The sequence below is a fragment of the Papio anubis genome, chromosome 6, assembly GCF_008728515.1.
Source record: "Papio anubis isolate 15944 chromosome 6, Panubis1.0, whole genome shotgun sequence".
Taxonomy (NCBI): Eukaryota; Metazoa; Chordata; class Mammalia; order Primates; family Cercopithecidae; genus Papio; species Papio anubis.
In genome coordinates, this window is record NC_044981.1 from 45,001,734 (window position 1) to 45,015,286 (window position 13,553).

At 34.1% G+C, this 13,553-nt stretch overlaps 1 protein-coding gene and 1 long non-coding RNA gene across 6 annotated transcripts in view; one reads left to right on the forward strand and one right to left on the reverse strand.

Moving 5' to 3' along the window:
* SLC25A27 (solute carrier family 25 member 27) overlaps positions 1-13,553 on the forward strand; it is a 49,701-nt gene that overhangs the window by 16,527 nt on the left and 19,621 nt on the right. Inside the window, exons 8-10 of one of the 5 annotated variants that reach the window (XM_017957920.1) lie at positions 716-818; positions 10,778-10,890; positions 13,278-13,453. In XM_017957920.1, the coding sequence (XP_017813409.1) occupies positions 716-818; positions 10,778-10,822 (148 nt within the window). In that variant the 3' untranslated portion in view covers positions 10,823-10,890; positions 13,278-13,453. Of the gene's footprint in view, positions 1-715; positions 819-5,962; positions 7,715-10,777; positions 10,891-13,277; positions 13,454-13,553 lie in introns of those variants that run through there. The other 4 variants (XM_009205315.2, XM_003897692.2, XM_009205316.4 and 1 more) reach the window with 4 other exon arrangements.
* The window catches only part of LOC116275286, a 16,837-nt gene continuing 3,284 nt past the window's right edge, over positions 1-13,553 (reverse strand). The window contains exon 2 of the long non-coding RNA XR_004184288.1: positions 1-121. This is a non-coding gene — a long non-coding RNA (uncharacterized LOC116275286). The remainder of the gene's footprint in view (positions 122-13,553) is intronic.

Sequence of the window (13,553 nt, forward strand, 5' to 3'; positions counted from 1 at the left end):
TTTTTATTAGGACTTTATTGTTTTTAAAGAATTGTTGAAAGCATATTCTGCTGAGAATTTACACAGCACTTTCTTCAGAAGCTTATGACTTGAGTAGATAACATGGAGAATTTGATTCGATCTGTGGAAGAAAAAAGATAGAGTGAATTCTAAGTATAAGACCAAGGGTGGCATGAAGCAGAAGAGTTAACCTTGAAAATATCTTTAAGATCAAAAGACGTTATCTGTATCTGTAGAACCACAAATATTTTTCTAAACTAGCAGAAAATATATATATATATTTTTTGAGACGGAGTCTCGCTCTGTCACCCAGGCTGGAGTGTAGTGGTGCAATCTCCCGCTCACTGCAAGCTCCGTCTCCCAGGTTCAAACCATTTTCCTGCCTTGGCCTCCTGAGTAGCTGGGACTACTGGTGCCCGCCACCATGCCCAGCTAATTTTTTGTATTTTTTTTAGTAGAGACGGGGTTTCACCGTGTGAGCCAGGATGACCTCAATCTCCTGATCTCATGATCTGCCCACCTTGGCCTCCCAAAGTGCTGAGATTACAGGCGTGAGCCACTGTGCCCGGCCAATATTTAATTTTTGTAAGATTCCTTAGACAACTTAATTTTATGAATATAAATATATATATATATATATATATATATATATATATATATATATATATATATAACACAGAAAAAAATTAACAAAAGGATCTTGTTTCCTTTGTAGGGGACTTCTGTATAAATCATCAACTGACTGCTTGATTCAGGCAGTTCAAGGTGAAGGATTCATGAGTCTATATAAAGGCTTTTTACCATCTTGGCTGAGAATGGTAAAGTTAGGTTTACTTCCTTTGTTTTTTTTTTCTTTCTTTGTACTTAAATTACTTTTAATCTATAAGCATTTTCCCTTTTCTCTTCTGGTTTGAAGCATGGCCCTGCCCCCCAAATCAAAGTCCTTTCTTTTTTAAATCTTCTTTTATTTCCTTTCACCTCTCCTTAGAGTTATCTTGCCTTCTGTGGTAGAGTAAGATAAAATAAGTTACCTCCATTAATGAATAAGTTGATAGTCTTGTTATAAAGCCAGTAAATAGATTTTCTGTCATGTAAAATTTTTAGTATTCCATTTAGTTATATTTTAATATAATATTTTGGAACACATATACAGATTTTACACTAGAGATCTCTCCTACAAAAAAATTTACTGTTTCAAAAAAATTTGTTACTTTGATAGCAAATGTTACATTACCCATTAATATTTATTACTACAAAACTCTGCTTCATAAGAAAACATTGTATCATTTTTATTTGTTTTAGATGTTATTTTTCATTGCAGTGAACTAAGATATAGAATTAGATAGACTTGTTTAAGCAATATAGCAAATATAATAAAATGTAGAATTCTAATCTATAATGTAGAATTAGACTTGTTTAAGCAATATAGCAAATATAATAAAAACAAAGTGCTGACTTTTCTATAAGTTAAAACATTTGAAAGAATGGGTGAGTTATAGGTTTAGAAATTCAAGCAATCAAAAATTAACACAATATATTATAATACAATTATATATAATATTACATGTATCTTTTTAATTGAGTACCTACATCATGCAAAGCCCTGTCCTGAGGTCTCAGTTTTGAATAAGAAACTATAAGTGATAAATGTTATGGGAAGAGTGCATAGTGCTATAGAAATATATAGCAAATAAGTACAGCCTAAACTGGCAATTAGGAAAACCTCCCTGGAGAATGGACTTTTGAATTTAGATTTGCAAAATGAGTAGGACTTAGCCAGGTAAAGAGGGCAGGAAAAAAAACATTCTCTATAGAGGGACAGTTGGAGTGGACAGAGAGCAGGGTGAGTTCAAGGAAACCTAGCAGGCCAAGCCACAGAGATAGACCTCATGGAGAGAGTCAAAGGGTGAGACCAGAGAGAGGCAGACACCACACTGAGAAGGACATATGAGCCAGAAGAGTAATGGGCACCGATTTGAAGAAACATGCATTTTTAGAAAATTTTTCTGCCTGTCATGTGGATTGGGAAAAGACCAGGAGTAATGATATATGAGAGATAATGGTGGCTTGGACAAGAGTATGACAGTGGGAACAGAAGATGGACTACAAACATGTTTAGGAGGTAGAAAGGGAATAGAAACATGACTAATTGGATGGGGATGGGAGAATGGTTGGAGAAGATAAGGAAAAGTCAGACTTCATTCCCAGATTCCTGCTCTGAGCAACTGAGGATGATGATGTAATTTCCTAAAACGGGGATCATTTGCAGGGAAGAAGATCTGTAGGTAAAATAAGGTTAGTTTAAGACCTGTGAAATTTTGGACATCCAAGCAGAGATGTCTGGATGACAAACTGAATATACTGGTCTAGGTCTTAGGAGAGAATACAAGGATGGAGGTTTAGATTTGAGCATTTTCCACATATAGATGGTAATTGAAATGTTGGTAATAAATGATATCATCAAGGAATAGTAGGTATTTGTGTATTAATATGAAATTAACAGCCAAAGCCCTTGGCAATACCTGATAAAAGTATACCCGAGTTTGAGATATTATTTTGGTGGTTTTGATTATACCTTGAAATTACGTCAAAACTGTGGCTGTTTCTTACTGGAAAGGTAAAGTTTGATTTGGCCTGCATAAACCAGGCACCGTTATAAGTGCTGGTAACACTGAGGAATAACATAGTCTTTGCACTAGAGGAGCTTACAATGAGATGTAGAAGTTAAACATGTAAGTAGTTAAAATTACAGAAATAATAAAAATTACTAAATAAATACTACTGAATCACTTGGTATATGGCCAATATTGTGCTAATCATTTTCATGGTTTAACCCATTGAATTCTCCCAACAATCTGTGCCGTAGGTTACTATCATATCCCTCTTTTATAGAGGAGGAAACAAAAAACATCAAAAGTCTAAATAGCTTGGCCAGGTGAGTGGTTCAGGGCATCAAACCCAGGCGGCCTGACACCCGATAACACAGCCTTATTAAGGAGGTTGTATTCTTGCTCTACCAAGTGGTATGAATAGTACTCTGTGGGAACACAGAGAGTGGAGTAGAAATGGCTATGACCATATCTGGGAAGTTGCAAGAAGCTTCACAGAGCTGATATTTGATCTGGGCTTTGAGGCATCAATAGACATTTGTCAAGAGAAATACAAGGGTGCGACATGAGCATAGGGATCATGTCATGTGTAGGCCTGTTACGTTTGAGGAACTACAGAAAATTCAGTCTGGTTGAAGAATAGGTCCTCATAGGGGAGATGGTAGGAGATAAGGTTAGAGAAGTACTTAAGGACCAAGTTGGGAAGAACCTTGTGGGCCAAGCCTAGTAGTTTAGATGAACTCTATGGAGCACCTGCTTAAGCCCGGGAGCAATGTGCTAAGGTTTGTTTGACAGCAAGATTACTTTGGAAGCCGTATAGTAGATGCATTGAAAGCTAGGATATAAGAAAGGAAGTTTTAGCAATGATCTAACCAGTTAGATGACTGTAGAAATGGAGAGAAGATAAATTTTAGGGACATTTATGGTTAACGCCATAGGACTTAGTAACTGATTATATGTAGAAGGTGAGGGACAGAAAAAAGCAAATAGGACTTCCTGTGTTTCTAATGTAGGAAGCTAGGAGGATGAGTGAGACCATTGCAGAAACACAAAATCAGGGTCAGAAGGGATGAGGGGCAGGTAGAATATTTAAGTACAAAGGATGGGACCACTTTGTTTAATCCTTTGTCTTTATACATACGACTCAGGAAGTATAAATAACAAAAAAGAGTACTTAATACGTGCAAAGCTCTACATACATTACTTTTTTAAACTATATAAGAACCTAGCAAAACAAGCAGTATTATCCTCATTATTTTTCAGATAAGAAAATCATGGCTCAAAATATAAGAAGCTTGCCCAAGTTCGTGTAGCTAGTATGTGGCAGAGCTGGGAATTGACCTCAGATCTGTTCCACTCAAAACGCTATGCTCCTTACTAACACAATATACTGATTTGCTCAACATCCTGCAGCTAGCTACAGAAGTTTTAAAATTGAAGAGACATTCCTCGCAGTGGAGGGGTATTTAAAGAAAGGCTGGCTAACCATCAAAGATCACCAGAAAGTCACTGCCTGGTTGATTTGCCACAGTGCATGACCCGGAGCACAGAAACCTAATTCATGAGCATTTCCAAGTAAATTGGCCTTGAAAATATAGATTTGACTTGGCTGATCTCATTGACACTGATGATCAGGCCACAATAGTTGGCTCATTCACATCGCACAACACATTTGGCAAGTGATCTAGATGTTCAAGTCCTCTGGTCAATGTGTTTTTTCCTAAATTCAAGCTACATGGGTACTCAAGTAATAATTAGAAGGTTTCTTTCTTAACACAGAATCAGAACAAGAGGAGCTTATTTGTAAACTTAATCAACCCAAGAGAGCTCTTATGTGTTCAGCTCCACAGTAGCAGGCATGAAAAGGGACTCTGCTTCTGGGTTTTCTCTAGCCTTATGGCAAAAGATAGACCAAAAGAAACAATATAGGTTCATATACACTTGCATTATTTGCAATGCTCATAGCTAGATCAGTGAGAAAATCAGCAAGCAAACATAGTGCCCACATGTGCTACTCCTGTACAGAGGCTTGGTAAATCCCATTTATATACCACCCACATTCTTTGGCTATATGATCTCCTACTCTTTAAAAACTCTATTCAAAATCCAGCTAAACTCTATCCTGATCCCTTCTACTGGATAGAGGTACTATGACCTTGCTTTGCTCAGTCCCTGGTTAGTACTTATTTCATTTGCCTATGGTTTTTGTTGCTATAATGTCATTAACATGAAGAAGAAGATTGATTACCACAACAATTAAGAATGATTGCATAGGGGTTCTTAACTAAGACCTGTACCTTCTTCATCCAACTCGTTATATTAGTTTACTTCATTTTTGTTGTCACAAGAATATGGTATCATCATAGCTTTATATTCCTTATTTCATGTATGTCATCATACCTTTAAATAACCAAGATATATTCTCCTAAATCCACTACTTAGTGAATTCTCAGTTTACTAATATAACATGCTCAGTATTTCCAAACAAATATGAGATAAACATTGCTTTACAAACAAAACTAAATACATTTTATTTTCTAATTGCTTAAGCTTATTTATCTACTCTAGAATGATAGAGCTGCTCTCTGTTCAATTTTGATTAGAACTGAATTAGACAGGAATTATTAGATCCAAGGCACTCTCTCTGTTCCGGTGTTTACCCTGTGATTTCCCTCTGTATCTTTACTGTTTACATCCTCAGCATTTATGTCTTCTTCTAACCCTTATTCTTTTATAATTCCTTTAGATGTAGCTATACCTTCATTCAAGTTAAAGACAAGGCTTTCTGAACTGGAAGGGCTTTTCTATATTTAATGTGAATTTTTATGTAAATGTTGTGAGACATCAGGTGTTGGTTTTGTGACCTAAATCTCCAAGGATAATCTTTCACCTTCCTCACTTTCAAGTTCTAAAGTGACTTATTTTTATGCTCCATATACAAAGTAGATATAGAAAAGCCTGCCTGGAATTCAGGCATCTTGAGTCCCAGCCCTTTAGCCAGTAATGGTTCAATAAAAAGAACTCTGAGAATGGAAAACAGAAGCCTGTGGTCTAGCTCTATAACATGCCAATAGGCATTTGACTGCTAAGCCTCAGTGGTCTCATTTGAAAAACAGGGATATTAATATCTTTCCTTTCTATTGTAAGATGTTATTTAGAGAAATCTGTGATAAATAAGACATAAAAATGCTTTGTAAATTATAAAGTCCTTTACAAAGGTGAAATACCAAAATATTTGTTTTCAGCCTAAGTGGATGGAAAATGACTTTGTCATTCAAATATATGTATGCACATATGTAGAATATTTATAATTGCTTTGAAATATGCACTAACTTCTTTGGTTAATCTTTCAGACCCCTTGGTCAATGGTGTTCTGGCTTACTTATGAAAAAATCAGAGAGATGAGTGGAGTCAGTCCATTTTAAACCCCTAAAGATGCAGCCCTTAAAGATACAGTGTTCAGTATTATTGAAATATGGGCATCTGCAACACATACCCCCTATTATTTCTACCTCTTTAGGAAGACACCTATTCCACAGAGACTGATTTATAGGGGGCAGCACTTTATTTTTTTTCTGGAAACCCAAGTTCTCTTTGACTCCTCTTTTTGTCCAAAAGTGATCTGGTCGGATCTCACAAGGCCATCCAATGAGACCCCGCACAGCATTTTCTAAAGAAGAATCGAAGCCTGACCACTTTCACCTTGGGCAAGAAGGTTTGGCCCTTGAGTTGCTATTCTATGCTGAAGAGCCTGCTTAGAGGAGGAGTACCAGGAGGGAGCCAGCATCTCAGATCTGAAGTAGATGATAGGAATGTGGAAGAACACATACGTAGTGCTTAAGAAATACATTTAACCTGTTATGTCAGTATTTATAATTCAAGTTTGATAATTCACTTTTCTGTCATTGTTAAAGTGTACATATTGTAAATTAAAGGGAGGTGAATGGAAATTAATGAATAAACATTTTGAGTTTCCCTAGTATTGAAGGAAGTTGTACTTCTTGTCAGAAAGATTTAAAAAATCAAGTTGAAATGATGTTTGAATTTCAAGAAAAGAGGCTGCTGTCAGTACCCTCTCATTAGATGTGTTAATTGGTTAGCACTCGACTGCACATGCTAATGACTTTCTCTGACAGCCACACACGGAATCTTGATGAAAAAAGAGCAGAGCATTTGCCTTGTTACATAGTCTGTTACAAGCCAGATATATTGCTAGCTCTCAAGAATTGTAATATATTAAGAACTACAACTTATTTGATTAAAACTCAGCTGTATAGATCCTTTTATAAAGCACCTTTGGTTAACCATCAGCCTTTCATTGGTATTTTAAAAGCAAGGCAGATAGTCATGTGTCCTTTCTTATCTCCCTTACCTGACACTAGGGGCTCTAGAGAGGCAGAGAGAGCACTCACAAATCACACTAAAACTGCCAATGGTCTGACTCTTACTCAGTTTAGCGAAGCTCCTTGCCTAAAAAGTGATAAGTAAAAATCTGTTTATGGTATACAGTTATGTCTCCAATCTTTGAATCAAATCCATGTTCTTATTTTAGAAAGGTAAAAGAGTTCTTCAAATTCAGCTACATACCACCAGCTCTCCCAGCCTCAGACGGTGGGCATTTCTGGATGGATGCCTGCGGTTATGGATAAAGGCTGTAACTGTTAAAATAGAAAAACATGAAGCTCGGGCCCAAGAAAGGCCTTGGAGCCAGCCAAACAGAATTGGTTCTGATGGACATGGATGATGTTGAACAGAAAAAAGTTTACAAGTGCTTTGTGGTTGCACTAATGTATACTCACTGCCATTTTAAGAGGGGAAAGTACACTTTAAAATATATTTGAATGTCATGTACTGATATGCAGTAGCTTATTGTTTTTCTAGTTGCAGAGAATGTGAAGTTTAATCTCTTAAAATATTTAGATGGTCTACTTTTTCATTGAATTTGTCAATATGTAATTGCATTGTAAAATATTATATATATATATATATGCTTAACTTCCCACGTGTTCTGCATTGAACCACTTTGGGAAAATTTTGTTTTTTTATGTTTTGTAATTTTTAAAATTAAGTAAAGACTGGATCAAAATAATTACATCCAAACTGGACCATGAACAATTGATTTAGCTTTATTCTTTGGGGGGTTGGGGAGTTGGGATGAAAACACTGCTTATGCACTGACATCATTCCTTGGGATCTGGATCAACATGAATTTCAGGAATTTTTAACCTGAAATGACTCCTTGAGATTATCTGATTTAACCTTCCCATTTCACATGTTAGTAAACTGAGATTCAGAGTAGAGTTGTTCATGCTCATGAGTGACTTAGTAGCAGAGCCAGGATAAAAACACAGTTCCCCTAATTAATATGATTATTATGACTGAGAGTTATTGTTCACTAATTAGGTATCAAGGAAGGCTCTTATATCATGGTCACAACCCAGTAAAGTCTTCTAAAAACAGATTTTTCCTTATGGCATTTTTATGTCTCATACATTTTAAATGAATCTGAATTGCCTCTAGCATACATTTTAGAATGGAGTCACCATGCTTTAGCTTGAACATTAAGACCTTCTATAATCTAACCAAATCCAGTATACCCAACACTTATCCAATCACATTCATAATTTTCTGATGAAATCATGTCTACTGATTATCTTGGAACATTGCTTATTTTTGCCAACTCGGAATCATCAACTCATTTTCCAAAATAATTCTCAGTAAATAAAAAGGATTAAAAATTGCAGTAATTTTTGTGTCCATACTCACAGGCTTAAGAATTCCAAACTCACTCACTTATTATAATACCACTCTATGTGGTATTTCTCTACATTTTTTCTCCTCTCAAATGATTTTTTTCTTACTGAAAATGCATATACTTATTTTTAATTATGTACAGTTTTTTATATGTATAAATGAATTAGTATATCTAATTATAGACTAATTTATACAAGATATAAATTATATATGAATTAATTTATATATATAATTAAAGTGGTAACATTTATTAAGTTTGCTTTCAATATGGAATAACATGTCTTGTTCAAGTGCTCCAAATCCTATTTGATTGTAAGCCACTAGTGGACAGGTGTACATCTTCCATTTTTATATAAATCTCTGCTCTCTTTAGTAGCATTTATTTGCTATTAAGAAAAAAGTGATTACAGCTACATATAACATGAACCAATTAATTTTATCTTTATTGTTTTAAGAATCTGTGACTATCATAGGAGTCTGCAATTTCTCTTTTACTTTGCTAATAAAAAAATTCAGGACAATGTAAATATAAAAGAATTTGTTACTCAGTGATCTTCAAATTTTCAAGCACATTTATTTACAGTTGTTATAATTACATATATTTTTTCTATTAATGAAAACAAATTCCTTCAGGACTTTCCTAGAAAAAAATGGTTAATTTTAATACTTGATGGTTAAAACAAGTTCTTTGGAAAGGAAAATAAGTAATTCTTTGCTTTCCAATTAAACTGAGACTCTTTAAAGATGACTACCAAGCAAATATATATTATTATTGAATGCCAGATAATGTGGAAGAAAGACTGAACCCAGAGTATCCTACTTTGGGTTCTAATTCTGACAGAAGAGTATAACTAGGATCAAGTCCCTTCACTTCTGAATTGCCATTTCCTTAAAAGCTGAAGTGAGACGAGCATGGTGGCTCACACCTGTAACCCAGCACTTTGGGAGGCCAAGGCGGGCAGATGCCTGAGCTCAGGAGTTGAAGACCAGCCTAGGCAACAGAGTGAAACCCTCGTCTCTACTAAAATACAAAAAATTAGCTGGGCGTGCAGGCATGCGCCTATAGTCCCAGCTACTCAGGAGGCTGAGACAGGAGAATTGTTTGAACCCGGGAGGCGGAGATTGCAGTGAACTGAGATTGCACCACTACACTCCAGCCTGGGCAACAGAGGAAGGCTGCGAAAGAAAAAAAAAAAATGCTGAAGTGATTGACCTCTAGAATCTTAACCTGTATATACTTAAAGGGAGCCATTATATTGATGTCATGTTTAAAAAAATAGAATTTTTAAAATTTCATTAGGATTCTTTTTGCCTGGGTTTATTTTCTCATATTTCAAGATAGGGGAAAAAATTATTCAGACCTTAAAGTATAATACAGAGTTCTTAATGTGTCTGGACTGTCTCATCCTGAAATCCATTCTTCACAGGGAAGCACCCTCATCTTCCATTGGGCAACTTTGGGCATATTCTCACCTTCAATTTCTCCTATATACACACATAGTAAAAATTAAAACCTTTAATGCTATATCCAAGACCTTCTCAATCTGACTACAGGCCATTTTTCTCACTTTTACCTTTCACTGCTACCTGTACCCTACCTCCTTGGAAATGCATTGCTCTAATTATTTCCCTGGAGATGCTCTATACTTGCTGCTTTTCTATGTAGTTTATTCTGTTCCCTCCATCTACCTTTCTTCCCACCACCACCACCTAGTCATCTTTATTTGTATTGATTAAATTCTACCTCAGTTATCTAAAACGATCACCTACTATTTCCTCTCTGAAGCCTTCAGTATCTTCAGTACCCCCTTTCTCCCATTGCTTCCCCTACTACATAGATGTACGTATCAGCATCCCCTACACAAGATGTATCGCTTGAAAGCAAGGACCATGTAACACATCTTTGTATCCCTTATAAACTTCAAATAGGAGCCACTCTGAAGGTACCTGTTGAATTGAGAGGGTTTTTTGGGGAGTGGGGAGAAAGACATTTATACACATGATTAAATCATTTTGTTCTCTTCTTCAGAATAATTATGTTGGGTCAATAACATTTCTGATTTTATAAATTTTTTTTACCATATTAAATGCTTAATTGTTTTTAAATGATCATGTGTGTTTAAAACATGTCATAATTTTTAAGGATCATCTTCATCAGTTTAATAGCTATTCCATAAAATCTAGAATTTGATAGTTTCAAATAATATATAATTGACTAACAGTTAATAAATATGTGATATGCTTACATTATTCTTCATTTGAAAGCATGTATGGAAATGTACGAAAACAAAGCATTATTTGGCCTTCATTGATGCCATACACATGCACATTTTACCCACACTCAAGAGTTTAATTATTTCCGAATTTTGAGGAATACATTATTTTTTTCTCTCCCCATACTTTACCCCCAACAGGCTGCTGTGATTGTCAACAGCAGCAGGAGCCACTTCAAGGCTTGATAAAAGCAGATGAAGATGCTTAAAGATGTCTGTTTGCTGAAAATATCTGGTAACAGACAGGAATATATGTGAGTAAATAAACTGTGTTATTCTGATTTTAAAAGTAAATGTTTTAAAGTGCCTAATTGCTTGTTATCACGGGTTTTGTTTTGTCCTGGTATGGTTCTGAGTTAAGAAGGTAATAACAAGGAAGAAAATACATGCTACAGCATGGATGAACCTTAAAAACATTATGCTGAGTGAAATAAGCCAGGCAAAAGTGAACACATACATGATTTTACTTGAGGTACTAGAATAATGAAATTCATAAAGACAATATAGAATAGTGGGGAGGGCATGAGTAGTTGTTTAATGGGTACAGTTTCAGTTTGGGAGATGAAAAAATCGAAATGGATGGTGGTAATGGTTGTACAACAATGTGAATATATTTAATGCCACTGAGCTCTACACTTAAAAATGGTTTGAATAGTAAGTTTTGTTTTATGTAAATTGTACCACAATAAACAGAAAATTTAAAAATCCATGTGCGTAGATGCGAAAAAATATTAGCAAATTAAATCCAGCATCACATAAAGTATAAATACATCATGACTAAGTGAGATTTATCCTGGGAATACAAAATTAGTTCAACATCCTAAAAAATCAATATAATTCACCCAATTAACAGAACAAACAAAACATGTATCAATAGAATGTGAAAAAGTATTTGATAAAATTCAATAGTATTTGATGATAAAAATTCTCAACAAAATAGCAAAAAAAAAAAAGAAAGAAACTTCCTCATCCTGTTAAAAAGGATCTAAGTAAAACCTATAGCTAACATTGTATTGGTGAAAGACTTTCTCCTTAAATCAGGAACAAGGCAATATCAATTCTCACCATTTTATTCTAATCCGTACTGAAGTTCTTAGCCATTGCAGTAAACCAAGAAAAGGAAATAAAAGACACATTTATTAGAAAAGAAGACATAGAACTGCCTTTATTCACAGATGATATAATTATGTAAATAAAAAAACCTCAAGGATACCAAAAGCTACGAGAATTAATAATGAAGTCCTAGCAAATTTACAAGATATAAGGCCAATATACAAAAATATATTTTGATATACTGGCAATGAAAAACTGGGGACTAAAATATTTAAAAATTAATATTATTTACAATAGCATAAAAACATTAAAAACTTAGATATAAATCTAACAAAAGTATACAAGATTTGTTCACTGAAAAATATAAAACATTACTGAGAGAAATTAAAGATTTTAGTAGAGCAATGAATTGTGTCCATGGATTAAAAGACTCAGTATTGCTCGAAAGTTAATTCTTGTCAAATTGATCTCTACCTACAATGAAATTCTAATAAAACCCCAGCAGGTTTCAATTTTTTTTTTTTGCAGAAGTTGACAAGTATATTCTAAAATACATATAGAAAATAAGAAACAATTTTGAGGAAAAAGAACAAAGTTAGAGGATTAATATTACTTAATTTTAAAATTAGCTTTCAAGCAGTTTAGAAAATAATCAAAACAAAGGGGTATTGGCACAAAGACAGATGTAGAGATTGATGCAACAGAATAAAGAGTCAAAGAATAAACTCACATACATATGGTCAATTAATTTTTGGCAAAAGCGCCAATAACTTAACTGGATAGTATAGTCTTTGCAACAAATGGCAATATAACAATTGGATATCCATATGGAAAAATAAAATCCTCAATCCTTACCTCACTACAAAAAGTAAAGTTAAAATGAATCATAGACCTAAATACAAGAGCTAAAATTATAAAACTTCTAAACAAAGCACTGAAAGTTTGTTTTTGCGAGTTCTTGTTTTGTTTTGTTTTTTCACCTTGGGTTAGTAAAAGATTTAATGGAACAATAACAACAAAATAAACTACCATTTAGAAAAGAAAAATGTGTGAATAATTTGATTTCATCAAAATTACAAACTCTTTTCTTCAAAAGACACTATTTAAGGGAATAAAACTGTAAACATTTGTCAAAATATCATCAAACTGTATAATATGAAAGTGTTTTACTGTACAAAAATTATGCCTAAATAGATCAAATTTTTTAAAAACCTAATTTAAGATTTTTAATCTTTAAGAATCTTAGGAGAGAACATATTTTTAAGTTTCAATTTCATTCATATTACTAATAACTACAACTTATTACATTTCCTGTGGTGGGTATTTTACCCATATTGGCTCATTTAGTCATCATATTTAAGTATAGTTCCATTTTTAGAGATGAAGAACCTAACCAAGAAAATTTTATTATCCATGTCACCCTGAGATGATGAACAGGGACTTTCAAAATCTAAAGTCCTTCCTTTCCCACTATGTTTTGTTGCATCTCAAGTATTTATTTAATGCAAACATGTTAACTGTATTTACATTAATTCATGCAGTCCTTGGAACCAGCGTGTAAGGTGCATGTTGTTATATCCATTTTCAGATATGGAAACAGACGGTAAATGATTTGCTTGGGTTACATGGCTCTTACAAATGGAGGCCAATCCTGCTGTAACTCAAAAGACTATGCTCTCTCTACTCTCATTGCCCCCTATAATGATTTGGTCTTGAATTGTCTGTGTGTGTATTCTAATAAAATTGTATTTTGTGGCACTGAAATCTTAATTTTTTAGAATTTTTAAAAACTTTTTTAAAAAATAATTTTAGATTTTCATAAAGTTTCCAAAAAAATGTACAGGGATGTACCATAACTGTTGTA